At 39.8% G+C, this 16,817-nt stretch overlaps 1 protein-coding gene across 14 annotated transcripts in view; it reads right to left on the bottom strand.

Annotated features, from left to right (window-relative positions):
- Positions 1–19: 19 nt before the first annotated feature.
- Positions 20–16,817, bottom strand: part of ST7 (suppression of tumorigenicity 7) — a 151,562-nt gene continuing 134,764 nt past the window's right edge. For all 14 annotated transcript variants that reach the window (XM_080391012.1, XM_080391016.1, XM_080391013.1 and 11 more), the window contains 4 exons: positions 14,537–14,687; positions 9,681–9,773; positions 6,481–6,620; positions 20–343 (listed from right to left, as the gene is read on the bottom strand). In XM_080391012.1, coding sequence (XP_080247138.1) covers positions 248–343; positions 6,481–6,620; positions 9,681–9,773; positions 14,537–14,687 — 480 coding nt within the window. In that variant the 3' untranslated portion in view covers positions 20–247. The remainder of the gene's footprint in view (positions 344–6,480; positions 6,621–9,680; positions 9,774–14,536; positions 14,688–16,817) is intronic.

Below are 16,817 nucleotides of genomic sequence, written 5' to 3'. Positions count from 1 at the left end.
GGCCAAAAGAGAGCCGTGCTGCAATACACAAAAGTTTATTTTTAAGTTTTTCTTTTCTGAAGGCAAAATATAATAGAACCTAACATCAATGTATTTTGTACAACAAAACAGTTTTTGTATGAGAACAGACAATCCATGAAGAGTTTTAAAGTCTTAGAACTGCTTCCCTTTTTTATCATGCTTTCTTGTGGTCAACAAAAAGTTGGCACAGAAGATGTCATGGCAGTCAGTCAGCAGGCGTGCTCCCTCAGATCCTCGTCAGCTGGTGCCACAGACTGGAGGGCAGGATACTTTCTACTTTTTCCATCACAAAATTTAAAGGGGCAAAGAGGGTGCTGAGAAACTGCAAAGAAAACAGATACACATTCAGATCAAAATCCAGGAGACAAGACCTCATGAGAAAGCTGTCCAGTAAAACAAGAAACTTGCTGCATTCCTCTGTAAAATCCTCCAGCATGACAGAAATTACATAATTCATGTATAAAGACTTGCTGTCAAATTCTGAGCCTTGCATATGTAAAAGTTTCTGGATTTTGCAGTAAAGAAAGCAAGAGCTCCACTTCTATGAAGATCAAAATGATGAACTACAAAGGTTTTCACGTATCTTACATTCTAGACTCAGGCTCGTACTGAAGCCGCTAAAAGCTCTAACCAAAACCTACTGAAAGGAAAGAAAGGCTTTTTTCATAATGGCAGAATCTGACAGACCACCTCTCGGAGAAAAAAAGCGTGTCTTTAGATTCAGGTTTAAAATGGTTCTGGGTTATCTACAGAACTGCTATATACACTGAGGCATCGGTAATTGGAATTTATCTTACCATCCTCTGTTAAAGAACACAGTCAGCAATGTTGAAAGGTTTCAATATATTAGTGCTAGGACAGGCATATATGACAGAAATCAAGTAAATAGAAACCATTTTATCACAGGAAAAAAAATACTGCCAGCTACACATCTCAGAACTCAGGTACTCAAAGCCCTCCCAAAATTTTAGGAAATACATACTAACTGTGCTTTACATTAAATTTCAATTCAACTGTATACTTTACATACAGCTATGTCGGGGCCCTATACATGTGTATACATGTGTACCATACTATGCAAGGTCAGCCACCTCGAGACTGTGAACCCTGTGGCTTCTAACCATTTAGGCTGGCGCGACTTCGCAAAAAATAAACCGTTCTGTTTGAAACTGATTGGCAAAGAGTTGCAAAAGGTTTCTGTTTCAGCGACTGCTCTGCAGTCAGCACAAAACCTATAAACTCCACTTACTGCACTGATGTGTATCTGAAGGTAGGTCAGTATTAAAGCAAATCTAGTGCTGGATGTGTTCTCTTTTTTCACAAAAGAACTCTCTCTCCTGACAAAAGAGAGCACCAGACTTCTTATATAAACACTTACATCCCTTTTCATGTTTTGAATTTGTCCCATATATCTTCAGGCACTTAAAAGGATGCAGACACGGGGGTCTGGTCCCCTTGTAGTCAGCGAAGAGAACTAAGTGCTTCCGGAGAGTCATTCCACCCACTCCAGGACCAGAACTGCCCTTTGAAATTGTCTCTTTCCCCTTAGTCCCAGGGGCAGAGGGAGGCCGCACAGCTGGGCTTTGTCTTCTCCTGTAAAGCAAGGAGAAGTGTGGCCCAGTGCGGGGTGCTGCCCCGACCCGGCACAGCTCCTGACACAATGCTGGCCCATGCCAGTCAGTTTCTCCTCAACAAAGCCCAGGCAGAGTCTGGGGACAGGGCAGGGCAGGGGAAGTTCCCAGCAGCCAGCAAGGACAGGGCCACCCTGCCTCTGAAGGGAGAAGAGGTCGGAGGTACAGACATGAACTGTGATGTGTCACTTGCCTTTGGAGCCACAGAACAAACAATGCTTTATTACGTAATACAGGTATGTCCTTCCTCTCTAACTTAGGCTCCTAATCATCTCAAGTATGAAAAACGCAAGTTCAAAAATTGTTACAGGTCTCTGTGCTGCTGAAACACAGCTATATATGGCAGATGTATTTAAAACATTTCAAAATGTCCATATCCAACAGCTAGAGATTATATGGTATCAAGCAAGAAAGTACCTGCAAACAGTTTCACCGTTTAAGAAAACGGGCTCTGTGGAGAGTTTAACTGTAAAGATGTATGATGTTTACGATGCTTATGCATTTTAAAGACAATAGTAAGCATCAAACTATTTTTTCCCCTCTTGCACGTGTTTACATACAATAGAGACACTACATCACGGACAAGTTTTGTATCGTGGAAAAACCAGGTAACAACATCGCTGGTAATGAGATTTTCTCATAAGCACAGGTCGAAGGAAAAACTTCTGACTGAACAGAGTATTTCAGTTGTAGTGCTAAAGGTAAAGATGTCTAACGTGAAACACAGCTGAATTAATGTAACACCGATTAACCTAATCTTGGAGGTTGCAATTTCTGTTGCAAGCGGCTTAGCCCAAGTAGAACCATTCCCTCTGGTTAAGCTGTGACTTGTTTAAATAAATATACCCTTTTTACTTTGCCAAACGCAAAAGTCTCACCAGAGGATATTTTCTGCTTTTGAGTAGCGCTTGATCTGTGTAGTAAGCTTGCATCATCACATCTACTTGGATAAAACTCAGGTTTGTAAGCAGTGCAAATTACATACTTGTTAAATCAATGAAACAAGAATAATTTGCCTGACAGCAAGTTTTACTGCAATTCATAGGAATTTTGTTGCTAGTCAATTTTCTGTTCTTTTTTTTTTTTTTTTTTGCCTTTCCTTTTGACATAGACTGTTTCTTTTCACATGGAAATGAAAAAACCAGCACCAGCAGTAAAGCAACAACTCAGGGTGGCAGAACTGGTGATAGGAGACCTCTAAAAAGTTTGTTATTATTATTTTGTGTTTTAAAAGAAAACTATCAACTTGGCTATCTCAACCCTGGCAGAAAGCAGCTTTCTGTAGAAGGGAGCACCTTCTGATTAGCCCCATTTGATTAAAACAGATACACAAAAGTATCTTCTCAAGCTTTTATGCTGTGTGGTTGGTGTTTGCACAGAGGAAATGACTATTTATTGCTCAGCCCCTGTGATCAGATCTACATGTTCCCTGCCTCAGCATCTGTCAAGGTCCAAGCGGATGAAATACCTCCCTAAGCAAACCTGCTTGCTGAACTGAGGTCTCATCTATCATATAGGAAATACTGAAACAGATGATGTCAGTGATCTCAGGCAAACAAAGGAATCAAATGACAGAAAAATTAACTAGGCCCCACGTTTTCAGGCATGACTATTGACACAAATTATTTAACGTCCCCCTTGTCAACGCAACTCTCATTTTATTTAAGATACATTCTTATCGTTACTATGTTATGAAAGGACCAGCACTTACATATTTTTCATGACTTCCCAGATATTGTTATACTTCTGCATGACAATAGAAGAAATTCAATACTACCAAGACTGTACTGACAATTTTATCCAAGCCACACATTCAGAATTTTTTTCTGCTTGTATTCATATCTTAAGTGACTTTCAAAAGCCTTTTGTTAGAAAACCTAGCAAAAATTGAAACCACAAGCTATCAACATGCTTCTCCCTAACCGAGTGAAAATGCTAAGATCTAGTGTAATTTTAAAGTTACTTATATTTAGCCTGACAAAACAATCAAAGAAGAACTGGATTATTTCAATTTCATTATGGAAAGAGAGAAGCTTACTTCCAGGTACAACATTACAAAATTGGCTGGATGCAGTGGGGAGTATCTCAACTTGCTACTGAACTGCCAGGCAGCATTCAGAGCAGGTTCTGGCTTTAAAACATGGGTGCCCTGATGGAGTTTGGTGAATTCCATCCTACATGTAATCTCCCAGAAGAGGGAAGTAGCTTTAACACACCTTTGACTTCTGCATCCAGTGGGGGAATGCAGGCTGTCCTAAGGGACTGTCACAGTGGCACAGGCCACCTTTGGCAGTCTCACATGTGGGGGAGGTCCTCAGCGCTCAAGGTCTTCTTCTGCCTTGAAGAACCCAGTATCTTGAAAGACTCATGACAAATGTGCAAGAAGATGCCTACAGGACAGGTCAAAGCCAGTTCCCAACACCCAATCACGCTAACCTATTCAGTTTTTGTGAAATATGGTAAATATCAACTCGCCAGTGACATAAGCCTGGGCCATGATGGCGATATTGCATCTATACAATGGTTTGGGGATTGGCAAGCATAAGAGAGGGAATAATTTTGACCTATTAAAATTAAAGCGTATGTGCACAGTTTCACAATGTAATATACCATATCATAACGACTACCAGCCATACAGGGACAGGTCATTCAATGCACATAACCACAGCAACAGTCGGCAAATTCATCTTTTAGCTATTTATGAAATTAGTTAGTTACGAAGTGGTCTTCCCTAAAACTGAAAAGGAAGAGCCAGGGCTGGCCAACCTCTTCTGTTCTGTTCTGACACAGCTGCATTTCACAGAGATGTTTGTCATGATTTTCTTCAATCTCACCTGGGCTACTTTTCCCGGAGGAGACAACAAAATGAAACTTATGAATCAAAGGCTTTCTACAAGCTACTAAGTGAATGTCACAAGCTTAAATTCTGCCCTTTCTATGTACAATAAATCTCTTCTTCTGCATGTAGTGGTTTATCAAGATTAAGATATAGCTAAACCTATGTCATAATACACGTTACCTTACATACTAACTGAATCCATACAGGTTCAGAGATCTTAAGTCATCTTGCCAACTTTACGCACGTAATGCAGCCCACATTCCAATTCTATTTGTCTGTGCTCATTTTACTAACTAGGAGCTTTATCTGCTTGGACATGCAGAACTTAATAACCACATACAGAGTCTTGGGGTATCTATTCCATTAACACCAATGGCAGCTGCGCTTACACATCAGGGAATTAGAGCCTTCTAGTCTGGCTCTACTCCCAAAATTGCTTTGGAACCTGCAAGCTCCAGACCATGGAGAAACAATTACTGACACACCAGTGTAACTTCTGATATCTCTGATTGCACTCAGCAACCCAAGCCAGGTGAGTTAAGTGCATTAAAACATGCTATAATTTTCTCCAATTCCAGTAGCTCACTGCCTGTAGCAGGAGCATTAAGTACAAAATCTTATCATTCTGCCAGCTTCAGATGTATTCTTTGTTCAGGATACAAGGCTGACAAACACAGGAACAAGGCTAACAGGGACAGATTTGGGGTCATTAACTGGGACAGTATCACAAAACTACAGATTATACTGAAAGAGCCCCCAAACAAGGGTCATGCATTTCAATGACTTAAGGAAGAAGCCACAGAAAAAGTTTTACAAGGAAGTTTAAGATAATATGCCCAAGTTACACACTTACTGTCCACCAAACACCTACATATATGCTCAAGAAACAAGAGAAAGTAATAATATTTCGGGTAGGTTTCAGCACTTATTGCTGGTAGAAGTGTTACCTTTTGCTACCAATAATCTTACTTTCTGTTTTCTAGAGCTGATGAAAGGGAATTCTTGATACAAGAACTGTTGCTGTACCAGACCTCTGTCCCTCACAAGCCTGGGTAGTAGAAGATCTGGTTCACCTGCAAAGGGAGTCTCTTGCCATTTGCAAAGGAGTGAGCGGAAGTACTTACAACCTGGAATTTGCCAAAGCCTTTCAGCCTTGCCTCCTCTACCCCACTCCCTATGCCCCTCAAATCAAAAGCACTAAAGACATTAAAAACAAGGCCAGGAGGCTATTTTGGAAACACAAGACCTAAAAGAGATACATATATTTGAGAAAATATATTACAACAGAAGATTTTCAGTATTTCTTGGAGAAGGAGACAGGTATTTTTATTATTCTAGAACTGTAAGTGAATTTTTCATATCCTAGTACACTGCAGTAGTGGTGTTCTTGGTTTTGCAAAGGAAAAAGCATGTCTTAGCATAATTCATGGTCCTTCCCCTCCATCCTCCAGCATTTATTAATCCTTGATGGATTAAAATAGCAGAATTAGTAGAGACTTCCCTGAATGTAGTTAAGGAAAGTTATGAGGAAAATACTGATATTGCTTCCTTCATGGCAGTTTGGGGAAAGAAACAGAAAGTACACTCTATTTCTGCTCATACTAAGAGTCTCTACTGCACTGGAAAGCACAGCACAGTTGTTACGGCTCTACACAAAACAGACGGGTTCTGCAAGCCATTATTAGTTTATTTTACTGGATTATATATGAAAACGCAGATATTTTCTTCTCCCACCAAGCCTTTTTTTGGCAAAATCTCAAGAGATCTACCCTAAAACAAGAGCCATATAAATCAGAGAAGACAGACAGTAGTGTGTTTTACTGATTAACTCCCTTAACGTTTCTTCAAATGTCCGCCTGCTCAGACATATCTTGATGTTTTATTTATACTACTGAATAGGTAGATGTTTAATACTTGGCAGTATTTAGCTCAGCTCTTCCTGCTTCTGTGTCTATTTACCAGAAGAGAGCAGCCGCACAGAATACTCACAGCTTTTGCGAAGACCCCCATAAGCTCTGGGAACTGATGTGTCAGGAGAGCTAGCATGGCTGTGAAAGAACAAAGTCCAGCAGTGAAGAGGATGAAGAAGGGAAGCTCCTTCTTAGGGTAAACTGAAACTTCATGAAATGCTGTAGAAAAAAAGATGAAGAAAAAAAAGCATTATACATTAAAAAAGCCCCAACAAAACAAAACAACCAAAACCAAACCAACATTCTTACGTGGTTTAAACAGAGACACCCAAAGATGCTTTTGAAGGAAGAAATACATAGAAGGTCTGAAACATCAAAGGCCAACATTACTGTGTCAGCCATCTCACTGCCAAATAAAGATCATATTTCTGGCTTACTCTAGTCCTATGCACGTTACTTTTGCCTTCCTTGCATCAGCACTAACTATAATGCAGCTGTGCAACAGCTAACCCCAGAAAACTAACCTGCAAATAAAATAATCCAGTTTTTTTCCTGCAGGTCATTGACTAGCCACATGGCTGTATGATTGCTAATGCTAATACACAGAGTGCAGAAACATGCACCTAGGAGCAGCAGGGAGATCAAGCGTGCAGAAGCATGGCTGTTGATTGGTTTAAGCAGGCTGTAAAACTAGAGCCTCTGTAACAGTAAATTCTGAGGGTTTCATCTGCAGAATCAAGAAAAGTTATCCTCAAAGTAGGACATCTAAACATGTACTTTAAACTCAAGAGTTTCAGAATTCTCTGTATACTTACAACAATACAACTTTTGTAAAGTGTTAAAAACCTGGAATTTAAATTAATAATGAATTTTAAAGGTGTTTGTTAGTATACACTAAAAGGAATACAGAATTTCCTCAACTCTGGTATGAAAAATTGCTCACTGGGCTTTGGAGAAAGCAGCACTTAGAAGACTAAAAGGGTCAGAAGAGGATAATGAGTATTTTACTGGAAGGATATATCCCTTAAACTTATATGCTGGCTCAGACTCAAGGTGCAAATTTGGCTGGGTTGGCAAAAGGTCTCGTGGACTCTCACCTGTCTGCTTCACTCATTCAGCCCATAGTTTGGAGCTACGGTCACGACAAATGCAAATTTTGAAACATTTTTTCTTAAACAGGACCAACCCCTCAAGGCTTCCCATAGACTCAAATCCTATGATTAATTCATACACACAAAACATTACTCCATACACACAAAACATCACTCTTCCATTTTTCCTACTTTCTTTGCTTCAGTGACCAGCTCTGATCTCACTGTACTTGCAGATAACATAAGCAAGGGTAATCCAGCAATGTGGCAAGACAATATTCTTGACTGCATTCATCCAGAGTGGAGCAGTTTCCAAAACCAACAGCAGGAATTCATAATGAAACTAAAAATACATATGATTTGGGGGTCTCCTAATTCAATCAGTTTAAAAAGAAAAACACAGAGAATTTGCAACTTCTCTTTGATTTAAAATAAATTTAGAGATCAGGAAATACCAGATTATGGACTTCATAAGTCTAAGATATCTTGTACTCAGTTTTTTGCACTTGCTTTTGACGTAGGCTCAAACTTGTTGTTCTGGTCTGTGATCCAGTCACGGCAAAAGTTTTGCGATTGATATTTTTAATTCAGATAGCCTATAAAAACTTAGTGTTCTGATACAATTCCTGCTGGCTCTACTTTAAACCACACACAATTAAAGGGTGTGGACAGGTATGCAAACCCCCTTTAACCCACCTGTGTCTGTCACGGTATGTTAAACCCTTCCCTACTCAAACCCAAGAGATTTTGCAGTGAAAGGCATTTCCCATAACCGCTAGAGCAGAGCATGACTTGTCTGCATATGCTGTTAAAAGAGTCCCTCGCTTCTAACATTTGACAAGAGCCATTAGTTTTGCATCTAAAAAGAGAATGCTGAGCTATTCTGCATGACTTTGTCATTCCTAAATCTCCTGACACTCCACCCTCCCCAGCTCAGCATCCCTCTGAGTAAAGCGAGCAAAGCAGTCTAAGAGGTGTTGTTATAATTAGGGTGATTATAATGGGGTGGGGAGATATTGTCAGTTGCCAAGGATTTCTGTGCAGTACCAGCGAGAATGTACCGTGAAGGAGAGACTCGCAATGAGTGGATTTGCTGTATTATTCTCACCTAATGTTTACTCACATAGGGTCATAAAAAGTGGCAACACATTTTTCAGCCCAAACCAGAGAGGTTCTGAAAGAAAGACTGCAAAGAGTGCAAACGCCCTCGAAACAAGCCTTCACAGCAGAAGCAGGCATTTCATGTTTTGCAGAACAGATTTCTCTTTATTCTTTCTTCAGGACAGAGAGGGTGAGAGAAGAGTCTTCCTCCTTCAATTAACTTGTGTTTCCCCCTCTGCCCTGAGTCACTCCACAAACCCCTCTGCAGTTGTGTGCATTCCGGTTGTGCTCACACAAAGTCCCACTGTGAGAAAATACGTGTGAATGAAGTGCAACTGTTTGCAAGACGGGCTGCTTCGGGTCTTCCTCTGCATTCCTGTGCTTCACTGCATGCACTGCAATCAGGCTCCTTAGTTTGGACTGTAGTGCTTCTGAAGGGCTGGATCTGTCTTAATACCTGTAGCTTGCAAAGCACTGGGAATACTGTTGGCGCTTTTCTAACCCATGCCATAAACACATACAATAAATGACTGAGGTAATTTCACATCAATCTCTTTGTAATAGCACATAGATCATTACACGAAGAAAACCCTTTCTTGCTGTTTAAGACTGCTTTGCAGAAACCATCAGCATAACCTGTCAAAATAACAGCTATGTCAATGATCCAGCTGTCCTCAAGCAGGTTTGATCTTGCCTTGGAATTTAAGTAGCGAGCATGTCTACAAAAGACTAACAAGGCTGTGCCACGGTGCTTTTGGTTTGATGGGATATTACCCTAGATGAAAGTTCAGATGTATTTTCCAGTGACTTGGCAAGAGAGAATAGCAAGATCCAACTGATTTATATCTCTTCAGTAATCTCTCTCCCTGTCCCTACGCCGTCAACAACAATAAAGATAGCTAATCGTCATGAACTATGGCTAGCAGCTGCTTCTTAAACCATCAGGGGAGCTCCAGAGACTCACTGTCAACCTGATTATTCTAATCCAGCATATTCAATTTGAAAGGCATCAATGGAGATCACTGCTGCAAGATTCAGGTAAACAATTCTTTGATGTCAACGGTAAGAAGTGAAAAGTTGAACGTACATGGTAGTAGTTCTCTATCTGCAGTTTCTGTACAAATAGGGTAAGGGTAGAAAAGATGTCCTTTTTCCAGTGGATAGGGGATCATTCTGAAAGCTGAAAACAACAACATGCACAAGTTACTGCGAGTGTGGTAATCACTGCACATACTTCACTACATTTAAAATTTTGAAAAACAAACATAGACAAAACATAACATTTGTATTTGGTTGCAAACAGCATATAAATTGCTTAATGCAATGCCAAAATATAAATCTAAACTTCGCTTTTAATCCTGCAAACACTTATGTTTATCCTTGGGAGAAGGTTCATGAGCATCAAGTGAGACCACATTACAAGTACATACGTAAATGTTTGCAGGATCAGAACTCATTGCATTTAAAATTACATAGCCAAATCTACACATTTTGTCTCAAGCTTTTTAGGCTGCATAATTTTTAAATTTCAGGGGGAAGAAGTGTATCTAATGTAACAGGTATAGCCTACAAAAATGACCAGTCAAGCTTGCGAATTCAGGCCACTACTTGCAATCTCTGTGCATCAAGCATAATAGAACTTTTGCAAGGAAAAAAGTTTAGTACTTTTTTCCCACCACACTCCAGCAAACCAAGACACACTGACGACTCAAGCCCAGAGAACCAGTCTTCCAACGCAGTCATGTTTTCATTTTATATTTGTCAATCAAAGATTAATACTGAATTATTAAAACCAGGTTCCTCACATGCATTCTTTTTAAATGCAGCAGATCAAGTCAGGTTTCCAATATAAATCTTCAGGTCATGGATTAAATAATATTTAATCTTATGCATTTCTGAAATTGAAAATAATAACAGTGAGGAAGAGAAACAGATTACTAAATCTGGATGGTGATGATGTCATAGGCCTTCTAAGTGGGTTTATGGAAACATCAGAATAGTTGACTGAATTGCAGCTTTGCAATCAAGGCATCTTTTCCATTATCCTATATATTATTTTCACTGTTAAAATGTCATCCACGTGTTATCCTCACTACTCCTAAGAACATCACTCACTGAAGCAATATTTTCCTCCACAGAAAACCTAGAAGCACTGTATATTTTAGATGTTAGGTACAGCTAGCCGCCACATGGTAACACTCCATTATCTCTTGCTCACAAGGCAACTGAGAAATTGGTTTAAAATACCCAATACCCAGTATTTTCAGTTGTGCACACTGCAGTTACAATAACGTTATCTGTATTTTTTTGTGTAATTATGTGAGTGTATTTATTCTTGATTTCTATGTTTAAAGCAATAGTAAAGAAGGCAGAAATCCTCAAAGATTGTACACCAACCTGGGCTGTAATGCTTTTCCAGTATTAAACACACCACCCCTCCACAGCCCCCCAAAAAGCTAAGTATAAATACAATAATCCAAGCCTTGTATGATCTTCACAGGCAACAAACTTGAGTGTCTATACAAAAACATACATGGAAGGATGTTCAATGCTCATTACTTCAAAATCGCTAACAGAAGTTATTCCTTCTGATCTGGCTTAATATTTAAACAATCAAGCCTCTTCTGCTTTATCCTAAAGCACAGCAGTACTAAGATTCTAATCAAAATAAAAAGGGACGGTAAAGAGGTTGCTTTTACAAAAAAATGTCTGAATAAATATTCTTGAATTTCAACAGTCATCTTTGACATGAGACCAAATATGGAATATTTACAGCAAAACAGTTTTTTTAGCAATGTTATTAGCCATGGAAGAAAGTGCTCTGGTTCATCTGTATCAGTCTGTGTTTATCAGTATTATCTAATCCTGTGTTACGTAAATCAATTCAGGTAGCACAGAGGCAGTTGGCTATTCATCTGTGTGCTCATGGTAAGAGCTACCATAACATTTGAGAACCCCTAGGATTTTCTTCACATGCAAACAGCAGGAAACATGACACAAGTTTAGAAACGGACAGTGATGAACAAGCACCTCAAACTCTTGAGATGTGGTGACACCTGGACCAAATCCAGAGCAATCTTTCATGTGGCATCACAGGCTTTTTCAGTTGTACTATGAATAAAACTGTACTTTGATCAAATGAAGACAGAGAAGGAAACAACCAATATTCTGGTTTGCTGATGATCGTTGTTTTTATAACCTCACTTTTTTCAACTGTTGAATGCAATTTGGGAAAAATACTCTGCGAGAATTTCAGAGTTTAACAAAGACATTCCTGCATAAATTTCGTTAGAGGCTGTCTTAATTAGGAGTGACCTTATTCTCCTCAGAAGCATTCAAAATGTAACCCCCAAGTGACTGACTAAATGTACTTAATTCTGCCTCATTCCCACAGGGTCAGAACTGAATAGTGTCTATATGTGAGCATTACATTCCTACACAGGAGCTACTAAAGTGAGACTTGTGGTTATTTAAGCACACCGACAGAATAGTACACTTCAAAGACATGACAAGTACGTGAATACCTAGAAAGAAGGCGAGGACAACTGACCATGTACTCTGTGTAGGCTGTTGGTTAGAACTAGTATTTAATTCAATTTAATTTCTCTGTCACATTTCCACTGGTTTTAATTTAACAATAACAAAGAGATGCCAAGGAAACCTCTTGCAAGTAAAGGACATAAGAATGGCATAAATAGTTCACTCTTATCTGTAAAGAGTATTACAGACTAAGATATGGACCAAAAGTTATGATTATTGATTGGACCAGATACACTGAAACCATTAAAATCCAGGGGAGTCCTCATGTGTGAGCAAAATGTGAACAAAATTCTTGAGGACTGGTACACTGTTCATCTCTCTCTGAAATCACTGTGCAAAATGAACTGTGAATTTCTCTTTAAAGGTTATGCAACAATACTAACTTACACCTTACAGGCCACTCTACAACTATTAGCTAATAAAGTACATATTCAGATTGCTGGAGGTAATGAGGAATCCGTCAATATAGATAGATGGAAAGGCCCTACACTGCCTTCATTCACAGATGACTAGATTTCCTAAGTGGCAGGAGGGCTGCAGGGCAGCCAGCCTCCTGTGCCAAACACTGGTCCTTGTAAATAGCTCTTTAGGGACTCCCCAGCCTGAAAAAGCAAAAGAATCTACGCAGGATTCCCTGCAAAATATTGCTCCATAATGATGGGATAACAAGCCTTGGGCTAAAGGACTTCTGCAAGCATTGGGAGGAGAAGAAACACTCTCTAAAAGCCAGCCACTGAAAATAAGGCATTTGGAAGGAAGCTATGACAGAGAAAATAACAGACTGGGAGAAATGACAGCAAGAAAGAGCAAGCAGGTATGACAGAGAACAACGTAGCAGAGCAAACCACAGATGGCAGTGGTATGGAGTACTGAGCAAGGTGTTCTGTACACTTAGAAATAAAGCTATTGCTTCTTCAGGAAGCCTACATTGCAAATTAGGCAAGTTCAGGCCATTTCATACAGTGACGGTGACAGTAAGTCACTTTTACAATGAAGGTATTAAGTGTATTTCTGTAGAAATTAGCATGGTGACAAACTACCTTTTCTAACAAAGCTAAATGAGAATAGCAAATGGAGAAATGGTGGTATAATAACATCTGGAGAGGCTGAAAGAGAACAGAATAAAGCGCAGCAGAAAAGGAGAATTAGATTACATAAAGTAAAATCTGCATTAAAAAAAGCCCACAAAGGCTGATTAAGAACAGTACTTTTTAATTCTCTGAAACCTGAAAAAAGCACATCTCAAAAACAGGATACGACAGGTTGGAGGGTTAGTAATTGACCTCTGGAGGTCATCTACTCCTACCTCCTACTCAAAGCAGGGCCATCTTAGAAGTGAGGTTTGCTTGCCCAGAGCCATGTGTACCTGAGCTCTGAGTACCTCTGGGGATGGAGATCCTACAACCTATCAGCAACCTGTTCCAATGCATTACCACTCTCATTCTGAAAATACTTTTCTGATGTCTAGATGAAAATTCTCTTATTTCAATTCTGTGTGTATCGCCTCTTATCTTTCCACTGTGGTTTTCTGTGAAGACTCTGACTCCGTTTTCCGCATCATCTCTCTGTTGGGTGGCAGAAGACAGCAACTGGATCCCCTCTTCACCTACCAGATGTCTTTTCCAAGTTGAACAAAACCAGCTCCCTCAGCATCTTTTCCTACATCATATGTTCCAGTCTCCTACGCATCCTAGTAATCCTCCACTGGACTCACTCCAGTTTGTCAATTAAAAACAAAGTCATATAATACTGTTTTGTTTTATACCACACATTAATATTTATCCACCTATAAGGCACTTTTGTAATTTCCCCAATATCAAAGCATTCATAGAATCAGAGAATGGCTTGGGTTGGAAAAGACCTTTAAAGATCATGAAGTCCAACCCCCCTGCCGTGGGCAGGGGCATCTTTCACTAGGTCAGGTGGCTTGAAGCCCTGTCCAACCTGACCGTGAATGCTTCCAGTGACAGGACATCCACAGCTTCTCTGGGCAGCCTGTTCCAGTGTCTCACCACCTTTACTGTAAAAAATTTCTTCCTTATGTCCAATCTAAATCTATCCTCTTTCAGTTTGAAACCATTCATTCAAATGATGACAAACAACTCTGGAATGAGGAAGGTAAATTATTAACCCCTTACTCCCGAGTAAGAAAGCATGTCTCAGCTAAGATGGGAAATTTTGTTCAGTATTACACACAGAACACAATCCAAGACTTCAAAACCCTTTTTCTCGTTAAATGAAGTTTGTGTTTTCAGTTTGAAATTCAAATATTTCAGTGCTGGTGAGGATATAACTGACCTCCAAAATTCCCACATACTATACTTCACAAAAAGCTATTATTTTCTCATGACATTCAATAAAAATATTTGATCAGCTCCTTTGTAAGAAACGAGAATTACTTACTGCCTTCCCATGTACAGTGTAAGAGATTCAATGCCCCCTCTACTCTTTTCCAGTGTTGAAGGTGAAAGAAAGCATATGCTATTGCTTCACTGTCCCCTCTCTTCAGAATATGTTCAGGGGGCAGAATTAAGCTTTTCATTTCTAGTAGATACTGTAACAAAAAAGCAGAGCACAATTATTTCAGAGGTAATAAAAAAACCACAAAAAGCTGCCTGCAATTCTACAATGCACACTGAAAGGTCTATTCCCCTGAAGTACTCGTAAGTGTTTCATCAAATGTGTAACATCACCAACTGCACTTCAAGACAATTACCGAATTATTCCCAAAGACTAAGATATGCTGACAGATGGTTAATGTTCTGCTCTTCAGCTGTAGTAAGGGGACTACAGAGAATTTCAAAATGAGATGTCTCTCTTATCAAAGATGGAAAAAAGAGCTCAAAGCAGAAAAGAGAATCTAATTACAAGAGCTTTTTAATTAAAAATGTTTATAATAAAATGAAGGCGACATTAAGCAGTGTGACACACATAGTCTTTCCATAAAGAAACACGCAGTGCTCGGTTTGCACACAGGTTGCTTTATTGCCATCAGCTGGTGGCTGTGTCTAGGAACACACAAGGTTGGCAGCCACCGAAGTAGCTACCAACAAGATACAAAGTAAAAACAGTTAAAAAATGTCAAAAATACCTAGTTCCCAGAAAAAAAAGTGTTTGATGTTTAAGCTTGCTACTTGAAACAGTCATATTGAAAATAGTATGAAACCAAAAAGCGCCACTGACTAAATCCACAAGCAAATTTCCCCATTACTGTATTCCCCATAGCAGAAGCAGATGAAACACACGGAGCGCTCACGCCACAGAGGTCCTGGACATTATCCAGGCAGGTGATCTTTTTCCTCCCCCATACCATGAACTAGACCGCTACCAGTTCAGCAGACCTTATCGTATCACTGCTGTTAACCACATTCCAGTTAGCAGAGAGGAAAGATAGAGCGGAGGGGAAAGATACACCACTTGCTGGCATGCTGTACAAGGGAAGGAATGATAGACAGAAATCACAGGCTGCCAAATCGACTTCTGTTTGTCAGTTCTCCTCTGAGGAAGTGTAACGTTTCCCAGCTATGCACTGACTGCTCTTCAATAGTATAGGGAAGCTGTTGCTCCCTTGCAGGATGCCCAAGAGCAAACGTTCTCCCCACCAGACTGTTTCAGTTAACACAAAAGGCTTGATAAAAAGTTTAATCATCGGCAAAAAGAGAGTGAGTGTGCACCCCCTCCATTTTACCCTGTGCCTACACACCGGTCTAGAAGAAGGATGACTACAGGACCTAGAGACTGACAACAACCCGGTGAGTGCAGGCACCCACAAGAAGACAACCTGACACCAGAGGTGAAACTGAGGCATGGGTGATGTTAACCCTCCACAGCTCCTCCTGAACACTGCCTTTTGTGACAGGGATGAGCTGGTGAAGAAAAAAGGAGAAAGAGGGCAAAATAAATAAATGGGAATTGAAAATCAGCCTTGGGGAAAGGAAGAGGAAAGGCCAGAAGGAAATGAGCACCAATCACATGATGTGATGGAAAGCATCCTAGAGCTAGTCACCCCTTTGCCTGAAGGAGCCTGGAAGGAGCTAGCAAACAGGTCAAGGATTTGAAGAGACTGCGATCAAAACAGAGAACTGTCAAACCTGGAAAAAAAAATACTTTGAAGAGAAAAGAGAAATCATGTTTGTTTCTGATGCAGGTAACAGTATTAAAGGAGGAGAAACTGAATTAGCAGTGGGAGTAGTTAATGTGATACTTGGATTTTCTCTAAAGCCTTTCAGAAAAATCTGAGAGCTGCAGAGCAGGTGGATTAATGGAAGAAGCTGCAATTTAGTAGGCAGGACGGGGGATTAAGAGTGACAGAGAGAACAGAATAAAGAGCTGACAAGAGGGATGGAGCTGCCAGGCTTACAGAAGTACAGCAAACATTCTTAATTCACTGCCCTAATGAATGTGCCACCCTTTTAAAAACATACGTTATATCTGTTCAGCAGAATGGAATACAGCTGCAAAAGCTGCAGGTTTCTGTTTTATTAATTTAGAATACACGTCTTATTTCAGTGCTTTTTTAAAAAGTAAATGAGAAAACAAGTTCTCAATATTTGAGTATTTCAATTAAAGGAACAAAAAAAAAAATCCCAAACCCAAAGCCCTGTCATTATTTATAGGAAAAGGAAAACTAGGAAAGAATGTCCTATTTCTAGGAGCGTTGAGATGAAAACAGGTTATATTGATT

Source organism: Falco punctatus (assembly GCF_963210335.1).
Source record: "Falco punctatus genome assembly, chromosome: 6".
NCBI classification, from domain to species: Eukaryota; Metazoa; Chordata; class Aves; order Falconiformes; family Falconidae; genus Falco; species Falco punctatus.
Note: the sequence above shows the minus strand (reverse complement) of the source record. Positions and strands in the feature narration are given on the sequence as shown.